Below are 17,264 nucleotides of genomic sequence, written 5' to 3' on the forward strand. Positions count from 1 at the left end.
TTGTGGTGTTTTTATACCAAAATAAAAGAACTAAATTAAGCTTGAGATGTAGAATATTAGGAAAATTGTGGTAATATTTATAAAAAAAATATATTTAAATATATATATTGAAAAAAATAACTCTAAAATGTCTCAATGAGCATGCAAAAGAAAATAACACAGATAATTGTAATGATACAATCGCTCATAACCATTGCGCTCAAAAAGGACCTGCCACAAAACACCTTGCATACATTATCCTGCCCAAGGCCATCAATCATTCGGTAGCAAAAACTGTCACGCAAATATACATTTCCACGCCGAACAAGGGGCATTCGCAAAACACAATTCGCGATATTGCATCATTCCGCGGATCACACGCACAAAGCGCTTCCGGGATTGCATCACCCGAATGCTAATTAATCAGGAATTGACATCGGAAGTCCATCTTTTTTTTGTATTCGTCTGAAAAGACGAGCCTGGATGTGATACAAATCAAAAACGCGAGCAGCATCCGATTGGCTTCAGGACATTCGCGCATGAATTCCAACAGGTGAGCGTTCCTTCGCTTCCGGGGGGGGGGGGGAGGAAGCACGTTTGCAATTAATAAACTCATCGATGGTTTTAATGAACAGCGTTAACAACGCTCGGCTGCATCCTTCACGAGGAGGAGATGAGAAAAAAAGGATGAAGAGAAGGTTTTCATCACTATATTCCTTAATCCAAAGTGCTGGAAGTGGGTTTTTTTATTTTTTTTTAATAGGTATATTATCACGTTTTTCATTCGGATTAAAATTGACCTTGCCCATTTTTACACCAATCACTGATACCGGTTATTGCGCAGTTATCTCTCGGCAAAGGCACTTCCGGGGCGTTTATTGTCGCTCGTGACATCTGATTTATCCAATCAATCGCATAAATCAATAGCATACCAGTGCCATCAACTGCATTTTCTTGGATTCTTGTACATAAGAGCACATGAGTGTGATTCAAAGAAATATTGTAAAATTCTTCCTCCAAAGAGTGCATTAAACTCCGGGCAACAATCCTTCTCTCTTCTCCTTGAGCGTATTATTAAAAACGAAATCAACATGTTTTTACAGTGAACGGTGACTTTTCCACGTTGAATTTATTCCTGCATATTTCACAATATTATATTTTGTTGGGTGCGAGGATCCAAGGAGTGAAAGGGAAAATAAATACTATGCGAATGGTGCATATTATTTAAATCTTATTTTTACTGCATACTTTGTTATGTAGTTTTTTTACTATATTTTAAAATCTCAACCCAAAAAATATGATCTATTTCTCATAAATCAATGTTCATGCTGCGTCTTTTATCCTCTTTCTTCTTATATCCTTAGTACGCTTACAAAAAGGAATTATAGAAAATATATTTACACCCAAATTACAAACAAAACGAGCCTTGTATTATTATTTTTTTATATTCCAGATAAATGTTTTATGATGCATACTGTTGTTCAGTTCATTACACCCTTTTAGTGTTCAATAATTAGATGCAGATAAGCAGTATTAAGTCTGAGGAAACATATACTTTTTATAGTTGTCCTTTTGCCAGCATTCCTAACGTTTCAAAGCAAGTAGCATGAGCATTATTATTAATGCAATCGTTGCAATGATTCCCTTTGAAGTAAATTTGATATGTACCCAGAAATGGCTATCTCCTTATCCTGTTAATCACCAGGAAGACAGTAGCTGAATTCCATTCCAGCTACTGGCAATGCCTTCGAATCCCAAGCGAAGGAAATTCCAGCGAAATTTCACCATATTACTATAGCAATAATTAGCGCAGTAATAGCTTCACATGCTCTCGATTGATGACTATATTTGATTCAATTAATCGTGCAGCACAGACATAATTCAACTGCTAATGGAACCCTACCCACGTGGCATGGGCTTCTTACTTTCAATTACACCTCACGATGCGAAGTGAGGGCATTTTATTGCTGCATTTGTCGTACTTTATCAGGTCACTTTTCCGCTTAATTACATTAAATTTCTCGCATAACAATTAACGATGCACTAGCTCCGTTGAAAGCTTCTTGCATGCTATATTAATATAGCGCTGTTCGGTTGATACGATTAACTTCTGCAAAAGGATCATATCACCTCATTACATGTACAACCATGGCCTGATTGACGTACAATGGATGTAACATGTTTTCATGCGGTAATGTTTTTACGCCAAGGGCTTTTTTACCCCCATTGCTGGAGGTCCTTTAGCAAACAAAATTATCGTCCTCCCATCACTGCTTCGTTGTGGTTAGTTTATAATTTTACATAATGTATTATGAGCTGTTTGTGTTTGGTTTTATATTATTTTTTTTTGCTCTCCCGCTCGTATTTGTAAGCTCTTCCGCTAAAAGCACTTGATCGTTAAATATGTTGCAATTAGCAACTTCGCTAATTGGTGTACTAGACTGCCTCTATAATATAAAATCCATCCTCGAGGAGAGGTTTATTAAAAAGCGTAAAAGGATTCTCCTACTACTCTCCAGGATGAGCGAGAATGCAAGCAAAGCTTCAAAAAAAGAAAGCATGGCCTCATAATGAGATATTTTTATATTCACCATCTAATGAGCATAATATATTTATCAGCCATCAGTCTAACGTCCTTTCACGACTTGGAAGTAGTATAAAACTATATCAAAAAAAGGTCTATTCACTCCACGTGCAACAGTTGGTCGAGCGTTTGAGCAGTGGACATATTTTCCGCTTTCGCGCTAGTTTAGCGGTTGAGAAAAGTTTTTAAATTAGCACTTCCGTACAATAAAACGGCTCTAGATCCAGTTGCCAGGGTTCCTCGATTCACCGGAAGCTGCTTTGTTTTTGTGCAGCTTAAGTTGGACTCAATCGGAGCTGCCACAATAGGTGGATAACGATGAGTGACATAGACATTGCACAGCAATAAATCTGATATTGAATAAGCGGCCTAAAAGGTCATCTACGGTAAAAGCGCTCGAACTAGAAAATCGGAACGAGGAAATGCGCACTGTTCTTCAGATACATAAAAGATCGATGCACTTGAATGCCTCCCACAAAAGGCTTTGGCAGGGTTTAAAAGTTTAGCAGCCAAGTTCTCTAACTTAAAGCCACCTTAAACTCTTCCTTCTGCATGCGGTAGAAACTGCATTCGTGAGTCAATTTAAGCTTCCTTGGCAGTTGCAACTTGCTTTGCCTACATTACTTAGGCTCGCTCAGCATGAATGTGTGGGTGCCGGCTTGCAAAATGCATGCTGATAACACGCACCTGCTATCGGAGACTTGTGTATTGGTTGCGTTATCGTTTGATCTCGTTCTATGCTTGCGTGCACTGATACGGTTGGAGTATAACAAAAAGATTATTAACAGGTGTTCATACCAAGCTTTTAGATATCTACCAATATTGTCGGAAGGTTTTCACTACGTATATACCACGGAAAATGCCACGCCACGCGTCACTGACAGGACTAATTAGTCACTCACACACTTGTATATATTCTAAAATAACTTTAAGCCCACTATCTTCAAGCTTTTCACAATGCCGGCCGAGTGCGCTTAGCTATTTCAAATGAAAAAGCGTTTGAGTGCGATTAAATGAACTAGGAGCGTTTCACTAAGGTTCTTTTGGGGCCCCCTAGCTAAAAGTGTCACTAAACCACCGGTTTGCAAAACTGTATCATTAATATATCATCGCCAAAATGCTCCCATGTAAAATGTTAGATGGAGCTGTCAAAAATTTTAAAACATCGAATAAAATAATATTATTGCATACACCTTGTCGATCGTATAGCAGTCATACGATTGTTTAAGATCGTTATTTTAACAGGCTGATTAACAGTGACGATCGTAAAACATTGCATTACAGAACGATAAAACATTTATATTTGTATAATTTAACTGAAATGGTCACTATTTGTTTGCTCATTTGTATTACAATGTTGAGAGCCTGTTCCCATATTACTATAACGAATGTTTTTTTTTTCGATCTCATGATACGGTTAGGCTAAATGTATTGCAATTACAAACGATCCGATCCGGTGACTGACATTCGGCGACCACTTTGGGCGAAATCTGCATCACAAATGTCACCCGCTTGTTTTCTCAAACGCCTCTTCTACCACACACTCACACAAAATGCCTCACGCATGCACAACGTACGATCGCTTGCTGTGTAACATTCTATCGAATATCAACCAGCACCTTCAACAGGATCGACCCCCGATAATGGCCCGGACATCGGTCAGGCCGCTCGCCAATTTGAATCCTGCTCGAATATGCAACCGATTCTTGGCTCGCCCGAATCACCAGCGCAAGCGAGACAGCAAACCCACCAGACGATCGAGCTCGATCGCGGTAGATCACTTCCTCGGGTGTGTATTAACTTTATATTTTTAACCTAAGCTTGCAGAAGGCGGCGCAACTCGCGCACACCGCGAAACGATCGATCGGATCGCGCACCAGACGCCGGTTTGTGCACGTTTATACGTGCGGGTTTCAGTGCGCGATCAGTATCGCACGCGTGCCGGGTAGCGCACGCACACCAGAACACCGGGCAGCGCTTGAGGTTGGCGAACCGCACCGAGCAGAGGTATGAACGGTGATGAGGGGGAGCCGGGAAGATGGCATGGGAGTAGCGCAATCGGTCCGAATCGGAATCGGAATCGGTTCGGCTACCAGCGCCCGAGGTGGTTGCACTGCTTGAAATGTGCTGCGGTCAGTAGTTGAGGATCATCTTCAGCCTAGAGAAACCCCGTCCTGACCGGTACACACGCAACAGCAATAGAGAGAGAAAGAGAGAGAGAAGGAGGAGAGAAGATAAATGTGCGGAGGAGGAAAAGCAAAGGCGAAGATTCAAGAGGGCTAAGCTTCTAGCCCCCTAACGCAGCGAGCATTAGCGGTTTGGGCCACACACGCACGCACACCAACAGGCCGCCGTGTGCGTGGCTAACCAGACAAGAACGGCTTCGAGAACGCGAAACGTCCATCAAAGCGTGCGAGAACCGAGCAGTGGGGGGGGGGTGTAAGAGGTGGTGAAAAAATGTGCAACTCCCTCACCCGCCCCGTGGCTCACTTCCTCGTTCCCGTTCCTTGACGGTGTGTAATCGGAGCTGTCTTAATTCTGCGATCCAAGCACTAGAAAAAAAAACCTCTGTCTCTAGGCGTCCTGATGTCCTAAGCCCAGCGGTGGTTTGATATTGTTGTACATGTGACACTACCTAGCATAACAAAGAGTTCTTGAAAATTACCGCTAACGGCATGCACATGAGCAGGCGTGACGATGTTGGACGGGTTAGCGTAACATTGGGTTAAATTTCCAGCATAGATTCCTGCCCATGACGTTCTCCATTAGCATTTCGATTCGACGAGAACGAAGAATACCGGTCCACCTTCAGGAGTAATGCTCATATTCCATGGCCGGTGTTTTTTTTTTTTGTTTTTTGCTAGTCTAAGCACTCAATAACCGCTAGAGGTGCATTGAGACCCGAAACCCGTACAGTGTGACAATGTGGCCTACTAATACATGAAGGCATGTTGCCTGACAAACGTGCCAATTCCCAACGAACATTCACATCTATTTCACAGGAAAAAGAAACATCCCAAAACAACGTGGATTTTACTCTCCGTGAGACGTTCGCAAGATAACCTAAACTCAATCTTCCGGCAAAAATCTCGCTGCATTAGCTTTTGCAACACGTTTTATAATCCCTCAATACCTTCACCACCAGCACCAAGGTTCACACAGGTAGCCTATCAGGTAGGCTATCGAAGGCAAATGCATGCGGAACCATTCCAACCGAAGCATGAACGTGTGGACAAACCCAACGCACACACAAGCGCGAGGCAGTTTTTGATGTGCCCGTCGGGTGCCGGCGTAGCGTGGGCTTCTTTTTATCGCTCTCCCTATTATCCAACGTCTTTCTCCTTCGCGCCGGTTCAAATGCTTTTCTAATGGATGCGAAATCCGCACAAGCGAAGGTTATCCTGGGGCACGAAGGTGCGGAACAAAAGGAGACCCCAAACAGCAACGGATGCTGGTCACGGTCACCGTGGCAGGTACAGGGATCGACCAAAAAAAAAAAGGATGCTTGCAATCTCTGTCCTCTCGGAATTCAATTTGACGTTCCGTTGACCATACCTGGCTGGCTACTTGGATTTTAGACAGAGAAGTATCTATTGGCTGTAAACTATGTATGCATGTTAATGGCGAACTCGCTACCGTGATAACTCTAGTTTTACAAAACGTAAAATCAACTCAATTTAAATCCCAATACTTATGTTTTGCTTCACGACCTGTCTTGTCAATTCAAAGCAGCTGTCAAAGCGATTGATCGTTGAAAATGTCCACGATATGCCGATGGACATTTCCAAACTTCGCACGAAAACGGCAGCTCTGGAAGCTTCCGATCGCCTGAATGTGGCTGTGGTGAACGAAAACGAAGGCGTGTGTGAGAGTGGCTTTTTTTCTCCTATACCGAACCGATAGGGGAGCAACATACGCCACCCAAACATGAGTATTAACGCCCAGCTTGGGCGTAAACACCGAGCAACCGCAGCTGATGGCAGAGCCTGCCAGAGAGCGTGGTGTTGGTGTACTACGAGCAAAGCCTTCGCCACCCTGACAAGGTGGTTGGATGACGCTGCGATCACCTAGCCACGAGAACCAGGCGCCGGCGGGGCTCTAATTCGCCTCTTATTAGCGTGCGAGCGCTCGAACGTGCCTTTGCGTGACAGAGAGGAAGCGAGACGAATCGCACCGTTCGTGGATGGTAGTGTTGAGGCAGGCCGGACGTAACGACTGGATCCCAACAGGCGGTTCAATGGCCATGACGAGTTCACACGGGAATGCGCGACGGCGTCATCTTGCGTGACGTTTCGTCAGCGGTACACTACTCACCAGACAGACCGCTCACTCTCAGCGAGTGAGTGAAACAGGTAGAACCGTACGGATCGCTCGAGATCGAGTGAAGATCACACAAAAATTGCACGCTGGAAACGCACCCCGGGGCTGTCGGTGTTTGTTTGTAAACTTAGAACGGCACAAAAACACCCTGATATCAGCGTTTGTGATAAGGCGCGTGACACATCGCGTGGGTACGAAGGTGGATTGAAAACTTCAAAACAACAACGTAGCTAATGTTTATTCGCTCCACCAGCCAACCTTTGCAGCTAATCCGACCAACTGCGGTGCGGTGAATTGCAATCCAATCAAGCAGCGAACATGTTCAACCTTGCAAAAGCAAACCGAGGGAAGTTGCGCACACTAACTAAGCATGGCACAAGGACTTGCCATTCATTCTACGCCTCCGGCGAGTGGGTTATAGTCAAATTGCGACCGGATCACGCCACTGCCAACATATGTGGTATTCAGACGGCGATAAGTTATTTACGCGGCTACTAATTCCAACAGAACGTGACTATTTGAGCAAGTCATGACGCAATCGTGCTCCAGACAGAGATTTCAGTTTACAAATGGTGTAAAGCAGGGGTCGGCACAGTTTTTACCAAAAGGGCCAGCCAGTGAAAATTAGCCGGAAACTGCGGGTCGTTTGAAACAAATCTTTAAACATGTGAATAAGACGAGGCAAAGTGAATAATACAGCACAACTACAAATTAACACTTAGACTAGTTTTTATTTCAACTAAATGTGGAATGAAATACGATTTTTTCGAAAAAAAAAGTAGATAGATACGATTACATTGATGATGATTTTGGATTCGAAAAATAATCTGATATCGTTAAAATTGGTTTTTGTGTATATCCATAGTAGCCCTTGTTGCCACATTATGCACAATTGACCTGTTTCACACACCTTTGTCGAATTTGACAAGTGAATCTTTTGGGTGAACAGTTCAGATCATTCCTTCCATTTGATCGGTAATTATCGATTACATTTATAACGTCAACAATCATCGATTCTAGCTGCAATCGAGTATGACGAAAAAAATCTGATCGAACTTATTCTTGAGCATTAAAACCATGACCAGCTATCGACATTGATAAAGAACTTATCATAATTTCTAAAAGTGGACATTATTTTCATCATATTCAAAATAACATCAAGCGATGCTTAAAGAACTGTAAGAACTGAACAGTGAGTCAACAATTATAATGAAAAACATTCATACATTTCAAAAGCAAAAAAATATAAATATAATTGAACAGTGATATGAGTGAGCTACTTGATATTATTAAGTTAAGTATGGAAAATAATTTAAAGATGTGCGCATTTTTATCCAACGATTAAAATAGTGGCACAAATAGTGGCTTTTCCTTTTGGTATCTCAATATCGATGCACCAGTAGAACATTAAGAACAAATTATTCAATCAAGTGTGATAAACAACTATCAAGTGTCTAAAACAGTTGACGGAAGTTATCTTGTAATCGAATGCTAATGAAGGGTAATGAATATAATAAAGTATAATTCTAGTCCCAAAAATTTGCCTCTTATATAATATTTTCTCAACAATGCGCATTGATGTGTTGATTTCTAGTGATTCGAGAAACACTGGATAAAACAAAAGACATGTAAGTATAAAGGGAAGAAAATGGAATGATGCAATTCAGAAAAAAAACGAATGAAATTGCATCATTTCCCTTTTTCAAGCTCTTTGTGATAAAATGAAGATAAGAAAAAGAATTGTGAACAACGCGAAAAGGCCAAAATGCAATCGGTCTCTCAATGATGAGGTTTGGAAGAAAATAAAATTCTGATTGCTAAAATTCGATACTAACAAATAATGCCTATAAGGCAGGAACAATGAATTGTCAAGCAAAAAGGATAGCCCTTCCCATATTCTAAACACAGATGTGCTAACAAGCGAATATTCAGACGTCATGTGAAACAATAACATTTCACGTTTCAGTGAACAATCTGCCGTGTGTTATTTGACACCTCTTGCTGTTTGGACGCTAAGTGCCTGCTTGTTAATAATGGGTAATAAGCTTTTTCGATAGACACTATTCGATACTAAATTTAATTACGGTCTCGTAATGATTTAAGTACGTTATAGCATGATATTTTGAGACGCAGTATTCAGTAAAGCAATGCAATTAACAAAAAGGATTGTAATTGAATCGGTTATCGGTCAAATTACAACACATGCAGAGCAACCGTGAAGACACGGAACCTTGGATGGTTGATTTTTTTTATCCTCGATGAACATGGAAAACAGGTGGGAGAAAAATCTCTCCCATCCCGTATTCAATCATCTCAAGGTGCAAAAAAAACACCTCAGCATGTATTCCACATCTCTCAGCTCCCACGTACACTACACATGACCATGTGTGCGGTACATCTGGTTATCGACCATCCCCCACCATGACGGACGCCATACATGGAAACCATTTCATCGATGAAAATGAGCTCCCAAACCACCAAAGCGACCGAGAGAAACGGAAGCACGCCGGAGGAAAATGTCACCCGCGTACACGGTGGCAGTGAAAAACTGACAGGAAAACATACTGCACGCACATCACACGCGCATACCACACACCCGTCTCGTTCTAGCGCATGTTTGAACGCTCCTCACTCGACTCAGTTGCCAGAGAAACAGGGCGCACAGTGCACACAGGGTATTAGTGAATAGTGCTGAGCTCCCAAATGAACCTCGTGCACCTATGAGTGATGAGATCCCCCACGGGGGCCAGAATCGGGTGATTTTTTGTGGTTGATTTTTCACATCGGTTGATAGGAGCTGTTTGGGTTTTCTTCAATCATTCTCCATGTGGGGCCAGCTTACAAATCCCCTCCCACCACCGGGAGCAGCAGATGGAGCACACACACACACACACACGAAATCACTCGCACACACTTCAGCACGCCCGAAAAAGAAACTAACCAACAAGGGATGTGGAGAGCGAGATCGATTGCGTTCCGTCTATTGCACAACGTTGCGGTGGTGACGTTTCGGGTGGCGTGTCTCGTTTAGACATTTCTAAATCTTATCCCCTTTCCGGCACTGACATTCCCGGGTAACGCATACCGTTGCGTTGTGATGTCAAATGTTGATCCAATGCGCCTTTGCACGCACGACGGACGAATATTGACAACTATGTCCCTGACGGCTGGTGTGCGCGGTTTAGGATTAGATCTTTGCGATTGTGTGTGCGTATGTGTGTGCTTCTCTGTCACATGCGGACAACGTGTTACTGCACGTTCGAAGTTCATTTTCCTTGATCTTCCCACGAGGAAAACTTAATAAAAAAACACACACACATGCCGACGTTGGGTAGCCGGTGGCCTATCTATTCCATTTGCTACTCTCCTCTGCCCCCTCCAGCATGATACACATTCCCGCTGGTACACCTGTCCGATTACAAATACACGCCAGCTCACCTGGTCCCGCACCACGCTATGATGACGCGGAAAACGGGTTTTCCGGCCCAATGAACTGCACTACACTACCACCACCAACGAGTGGATCTCACGCCGGACCAGGCGAAGGAAATTTTTACCGGCATTCGGTTGGCACCAAACCAACTGAGGAGCTGGCTATGCCCGTCCTTTTCCGTCCACCTTGCCAGGGTGTAGCTGTCCTGCTCTAGTTTTAATCCCCTCAGTCACCCCTTGCACCCTCGTTTGTGCTCTACCTCATCCTCCTGGGACGTGCTTCTCTTCCTGACGAAAGAAGAATTTTTGCGCACACTTCGCTAGAATTTCTCCCTCAAAAGAGCTCCAAACACCGTTCCATTAAATGCATGGGTTTGTGACAACGAACCAGACTTTTATCGGGCGCTTTCTGCACACAGTTCCAAAATCCGATAAATGCCTTTACTTTGCCAATAAAACATGGCTTATTGAAACATTGGTGCATTGCTGCTCAACACATTTGCCGGTACGTCGTCCTGAGAATGGTTCGAGAACACTCGCTCTCGCCATGCTCTCTTTCTCTCTCACACATCCGTTTGATTGTCTTCAGTTCTGCGAACACACCACATTCAATCCTGAGAACACTCGCCCTGTCTCCTTCTCCTCTCCCCCCCTCCCACCCAAAAACGACACCACACCACACATTGATCTCCCGCTGGCTACGAACCTGTCACCGTGTCCGCACGCGTTCCGAACTGGTAGCAGGCTTTAGCTCACGCGATTGCGAACGATTGCATTTGTTTCAACGTAGTACAAGCCAGCTACTAACCGCGGTTTACTAATACTCTCGCCGCTGGAAGGAAGAATTGTCAAACGAGACAGCTACTCCGCGGGCGCACTTGGGACGACGACGGCGACGCACGTCTTCACGCACTGACTGGTAGTTCGAAAATGAGTGATTGGTGTGAGTGCTCACCACCGTGCACGGGTGAATACGCCCGGCGGAAGCTTCGCGTGAGAGAGAACGCACACTCGAGCGCCTCTCGATATTTCGGGTTTCTCTTTCTTTGGCACTTTTGAGCCTCACTCGCTTTGTCGCTTACCTTGGCGAACCTACTGCGATGTACGTAGAATAGAGCAGGCGCTTTCTTGGGTGAGGAAACGGCCATCTCTCTCCGACATGGTAAACAGCTGGCCAGCCGGTGTTGCTGCAGCCACTATGGGCGTAATGATGGTTAAAATTTAACCCAACGGAACGCGTTCATCAACCTACGGTGGATGAACTGAACAGACGTAACACAACAGTGATCAGAAAATGGGTGAATTTATACATTTCCCATTTACCATCGTTACCCGTTTGTTGCGATATTAACAGGACAACCTAACTCTCTTCTTCTTATCATTTACGATATTTTATGTTATCTCTATTTACAAACATTTAACGACATGATACACACGATATGATTCATCTTGATTCCATCGAACAAGGCAGTCAATCTGGTTCGCTTTTCAGGCTAGTTTTACTGTTTGGAAAGTCCTTAAAAGAAATACACCTAAACGCAGTTACTACAAAACAGTTTCGATTGCTTAATGTAAAATAAAAAAAAAGGTTAAAGCCAATGAATTAAATTATAAATTTATTTCCCTTTGAAGAATATTTTTTTAAATATTAAATTTAAAACATACTCAAGCTCGTGCAAGCAATGAGTCTTTTCATATATAGATTCCAGTTAAAAGCAAACAACCTAGTTAAAGGGTGCGTTATAATGCTTCTCATTCAACTGCATAATTAATTTACCTTCCCATCTCTCCCTACAGCGTTTCCCCTTGAAGGAAGACATACATTTAAAACAGGTCGTATAGGTAGCCAGCAGCTTCCAGTCAGTATCAGTTAACGTCCAAAATGTAAGATCTAGTTTTACCTTATATCTAAAGATTCGAACTGAAATAGAAATTTAAAGCCACACTGGGTACGCAGGATTTTCCCTGGACGCCTGCAGCATCTAAAATTGGTGCCAATTTCGGGTGTCCTTAGCTGGCAGGGAGGAGTGGTTGATAAACACCATCCGAAATCGGGTATTTGTGCTGCAGTCGTTCGTCGACTCCTCGTAACAATCACATATGTATCCTTTCTAATACTCGCAAAGGTGTATTCCGTCCTCACAATTCTGGTACAACTTCGCATACCGCCTAAGTAACATTGCATCTACACTGAATTCCTAAAACACCCCATTTGTGAGGTGTTGCATGGAGTTTGGAGGCGATCAATACTAGATATATTAATTACTACGGTTGCGTATGACTAAAGTTCGTCGGATCGCCGGTTCCTGTGTCGAAACGAGCGGCTGTTCGAGTTCCCGAGTGGTTCAGGCGATCAGAGAGGTTAAGGCGATGGGAAATCATCCGTTAGGCTAAATCTAGACCTTCTCAGCGAGCAGGCGCTCCTCGGCCTCTGCAGCGGCTAGACTTTTGCTACCGGAACGCGCACCACCAGCAGTCTTGGCACCTTTGGCCGATGGATCGTAGCCGTACAGGAAGATCGAACCGATCACGAGCCCAGCACCGACGGTAAACTGCAGTGACAAGCTAAAATCGAACAGATAAATCGAGGCCACGCACGAGATGATGATTGCGAGCGACGTGGCAAAGCCCTTGAGAATGTTGTCCGCGTATTTAACGACTACGGCCACAATCAACCCGCCAACAGCCTGCAGTACGATCAGATAGATGACGAACGCATCGTAACCGAAGAAGAAACCCTGCGACATCAACTGCGCCCCGTCGTTCACTGCACACGTCAGCAGCCCAAACGGAAGTGACAGCAGGCTTAGCTGGATGTTTCGCATCCAGATCGAGATGTCCGCGCCCTTCAGCATCTTCTCGAAGTAGATGCCGGCCAGGCCGGAAAGGAAACAGGCTCCAAGAGCGGCACTGAAGCCGAGCAGTCGGTTCTGTTCCGGACCATCACCCGGTGGCATCGATTGCTGGCGAGTGGCTGCGGTTCCACTGTCACCCCCGGTTTGTGCCAGCTGTACGCTTGCAACACCCACCACCAGGAAGACGAGAGCCGCCCACTGGGTTGGCAGCAGCCGGCGACGAAGGATTAGTACGGCAAATACGGCCGTCGTGAGAATCTTCAGCTGGTACGTCACTTGGTAGGTTGCGGCATCAAGATGCGATGCGGACACGTACAGCAGGTTGTTTTGGATGATGTACAGAAGTGATGGAACACAAATCTTGAGTGTGTCGAGTGGCTGCTTCACGATAGTTTGATGAAGGGCAGCTCGTAACCGCGCTAGGTGCTTGCCTTCCTCTAGGTATACCAGGAACAGGCTGGTGACGAGTTTCACCAGTTCCGCCATAACAACGGCGGTCGAGCTGAGGAACAGGTCTCCCGGGCGTGTTCGGCCGTAGCGCATACTAAGCCCAAGGATCGCATTCTGCAGCGTGAGCGTAACGAGGCTGAGGTATTTCAGGTTATTTCCGTGAGCTGGGAAGGGATGATCGTCAAAACACTATCGTGCAGGTGAATGGAATCGGAACCGTATTGGCTTCTTACCTGTGGTAACCTTCATCTTGAGAGCAGTAATCGAACGTGGAACACAAAATCAGGCCGATGCACGCACGGGTGCGGAAACATTCAAATAATTCCGCAACGAAATTGCGGCCAAATTGTCAAAAATTTTGATTACGTTGACACTTCTCGCTACTGTGTACGTTTGCTGTTTTGTTGTTTCTTTTAATTGCTAGTCGCTTGCTTCTTCTTCTTCACCGTTTTATGCAGTGAGATAAAAATAGATATCTATGGCACTAAAAAGTGTATTTCAAAAGACTAAAGCATACAGTTTAACAAGCCATTTCTAGTATTCATTGCAAAATGATGTTGAAATAAGAATTAACTTACAAAGCAACTTAAAAATTGTTTCCAACGATAGGAAATGGAAAATGTACACAAAGTTTTGGCATATCTAATGTCAGTTACGACATGACATCAATTTGAAAAGCTCAATACGATCTAAATAAAACCGTTAAAAATAAAAAACTACGCTGCTGCGTAGTTTTGAATATGACAAAACGTGATGGATTAATGAAAGCTCATGTAGTGAACATTAAAAAAACGTACAAATTTTCTCACAAATCTGCTTCAGCTTTGCATCAACGCTGCAATCATTTTCACTCCTGAAATTTTGTTGAAATTATTATGTTAATAGGCTAAAAAATCATATACTTAAAAACATGGTTATTAGATAGATATAAATATTTCCCATTGAAAATCGTTCATTGCTATCCATGCTTATAAATTACCTCAATAGTTTACAGAGCAAGAGTTGTAATTATGTTTAAAAGACGACGCATAGAGTAGCCATCTATATTTTTTTTTAATTTATTTCGAAATTGATGTATTGAATGTCAATATATTGCCGTTATATTAAATAATTTAACAGATTATCTATCTTATCGTAATGAGGTTTTTTTATACGCAAACATACACGTATGTTGTATTCTATAGATCAATAGATCGGAGTAATAATCGCAATGCCAAAATAATAAAATAATTTCAATTATGTCTTCAAGAAAGCAATCATAACGAAACATACATATACTTTATACAAATTTATAATATATGTTTTTCGCTACAATCTTTTTGTTTTTTTTTTTTTCAATTTACACTCAATAGCTACGTTCATCAAAGGGTTAGGGAGTTTCTTATCAAACCACGGTGTGTGATTCAAACATCACGGTCAGTGTTTTATCGCCACCGGCACGGGTCGTATGCTCTCGGGAGCTTACAAAAGATAGTTCAATTTTTATGGGTACGCCCCAGTGTTGCACACATTTTACAGCATAGGACGCATTGAAATTTGTATTCTTAATCCAGAAAAGTTTTAGTCTAAAACATCAACAGTGGATTCATAGCTATTAGTCATGGACGGCACGATTCGGGGTCGACTCAAATTCTCCAAGACATCCTGCTATCTTTGCAACGAGTGGCTTGATGATAAAGATGTGGAGGTAAGCAAATTCTCGCGCATTGAGTAACTCCGCAAACGGGCTATTCAGCGCTTTCTCTAATGAACTACGCCTGTTGAATGAAGGGTAACGTCCTCAGTCTCGGCTATCGGACATTCCAATCATCCTTTGTAAAAAATCGCGATTGCTTTGAATTATTATACGTCACAAACCCTGGATAAGAAATCATACACCTATTTTCTTCTCAGGAACATCTACACCATTGCCGTGACGAAAGAACAGTGTGCCCGAATGAATGTGGAGCCGTAGTGATGCGCAAGGATTTACATTTACACAGAAATAGTTGCCCAGAAGGCTTCGGAGAGTCATCAGAGATCGATGGCACGGAAAATGCTGTGCAGCGTAACAGCATGGCGGTACCTTCAGCAGGTGTTCTCGAAACCATCGGTTTCCTTCAGAAGGATATGGACCTGGTCAAGGAAGTCCTCACGACGCAAACGCATCAACGTGCACATGTGCAGGATGGTCTGACTAATATGCAAAAACTTCACGATCTTTCTCAGCAGTGGACAAAGAAAGTATACGATTTGCTCATTACGTTAAACAAGCTCTGCAATCAAGAAACAAACCATCGTGTATTGGATGTATCCATTCTCAATCAAAGAGTAAAGGTAAGTAGCGTTAAAATCATGTAAAAGTTTTAGTTACTACCTCCTCGTTACTCCAACATTTATACAGTACTTGGAGTTATGGAACGTCGAAATCACAAAACGATTTGACACGATCACGGCCACGATGCCTCTTGCTGTTCAAGCAAAAGAGACGGACCCTGCCAACAAAACAGCATCCAGCGACGAGAAGAAGGTTGCCGACGCTAAAAAGGATAGCTTCAAAGATGTTGAAGCGAACACTACACCTGGTGGGGAGCAAGAAGGATCCACCAAGCCACACGATTTAGAACCATTATACGAAGCCCTCAATGGCCTCAAAGACAGCCACTCCAAGGTAATCTTTGAGATTAAGGACACCCAGGCTCGATTATTTGAACACGAAGAGCGGGTGCAGAAACTGCAACAGCAACTGCAGAAGTACCGCCGGGAGAATTTGCACACTAAACAGAAGTTGGACGAGCTTCATCTGAACCTGCGCATGGAGCGCCAGATGTTTGGTCTCAGCGGTGATAACGGACGTGTAATTTGGCGTATCGAAAATTTCGCAGAACGCTTCAAAGAATCGCAAAACCACGAAGCCCTGCTCAAGGGTCCAATGTTCACCGATCAACCGTACGGGTATCTTCTGCAGGTTAGTATGGCCCTGTAGACTAACGTCTGACTCACTTTTCCTACCGAGAATTCATTGCTATTACCGCTTTACAGGTCGAAGTTAGCTTGTACGGTATTGGAACATGGCGTGGACGTAATTTAATCGCCGGTTTGACGGTACTACCAGGTCCGTTTGATCATCTGTTGAAGTGGCCTTGCATGCTCACCGGTAAAATAGTGTTGCGCGATCAACCACTCGAACGTTCGGTAGTGAACGACTTCAGCAAGCCTATCGTGGCTAGAAAACGGGGCCAGCAAGAAGCGAAGCATCAGTACGTGTACATACCGCACGAGGTTCTGCATTCGCAAAACTTCATTCGTGACGATGTACTATTCCTGGAGGTACAAATTTCCGCTGAGGATGTACCAGCAAGCGCGCACGAGTAGCAAAATGCTCAAATTTATTTATTAACATACTATATTGGGAAGACAACTAGTGACAAGTAACGTGAAGTAGTAGTGCGGCATGTCCTAAGTTAATGACAACTTAGATATTTAGGCGAGCATTAGCCATGAAGTTCATTGCAAAATCATTCGTTATATGTAATACGTTTAACCTACTGTTTAATACGATAACAATTCCAGCATCAGCATGCTGCCCTCATTAAGGCTCCTGCCAATGCTCATACACTCGTGGATTGACCTTCTGTTTCTCCCATTTTTTCCCCATGAAACAT

The 17,264-nt window shown here is 43.4% G+C and overlaps 2 protein-coding genes across 2 annotated transcripts; one reads left to right on the forward strand and one right to left on the reverse strand.

Annotated features, from left to right (window-relative positions):
• Window positions 1–11,942: 11,942 nt before the first annotated feature.
• Window positions 11,943–13,987, reverse strand: LOC128728775 (UDP-N-acetylglucosamine transporter). Its single transcript, XM_053822421.1, has 2 exons — window positions 13,854–13,987; window positions 11,943–13,784 (listed from the first exon to the last, which is right to left on the reverse strand). The coding sequence occupies exons 1-2, from the start codon at window positions 13,867–13,869 to the stop codon at window positions 12,712–12,714; spliced, it is 1,089 nt and encodes a 362-aa protein (XP_053678396.1). The 5' UTR covers window positions 13,870–13,987; the 3' UTR covers window positions 11,943–12,711.
• Window positions 13,988–15,220: 1,233 nt separating this feature from the next.
• Window positions 15,221–16,974, forward strand: LOC128728583 (uncharacterized). Its single transcript, XM_053822210.1, has 4 exons — window positions 15,221–15,307; window positions 15,514–15,936; window positions 16,004–16,567; window positions 16,642–16,974. The coding sequence occupies exons 1-4, from the start codon at window positions 15,221–15,223 to the stop codon at window positions 16,972–16,974; spliced, it is 1,407 nt and encodes a 468-aa protein (XP_053678185.1).
• Window positions 16,975–17,264: the final 290 nt, after the last annotated feature.

The sequence above is a fragment of the Anopheles nili genome, chromosome X, assembly GCF_943737925.1.
Source record: "Anopheles nili chromosome X, idAnoNiliSN_F5_01, whole genome shotgun sequence".
Classification (NCBI taxonomy): domain Eukaryota; kingdom Metazoa; phylum Arthropoda; class Insecta; order Diptera; family Culicidae; genus Anopheles; species Anopheles nili.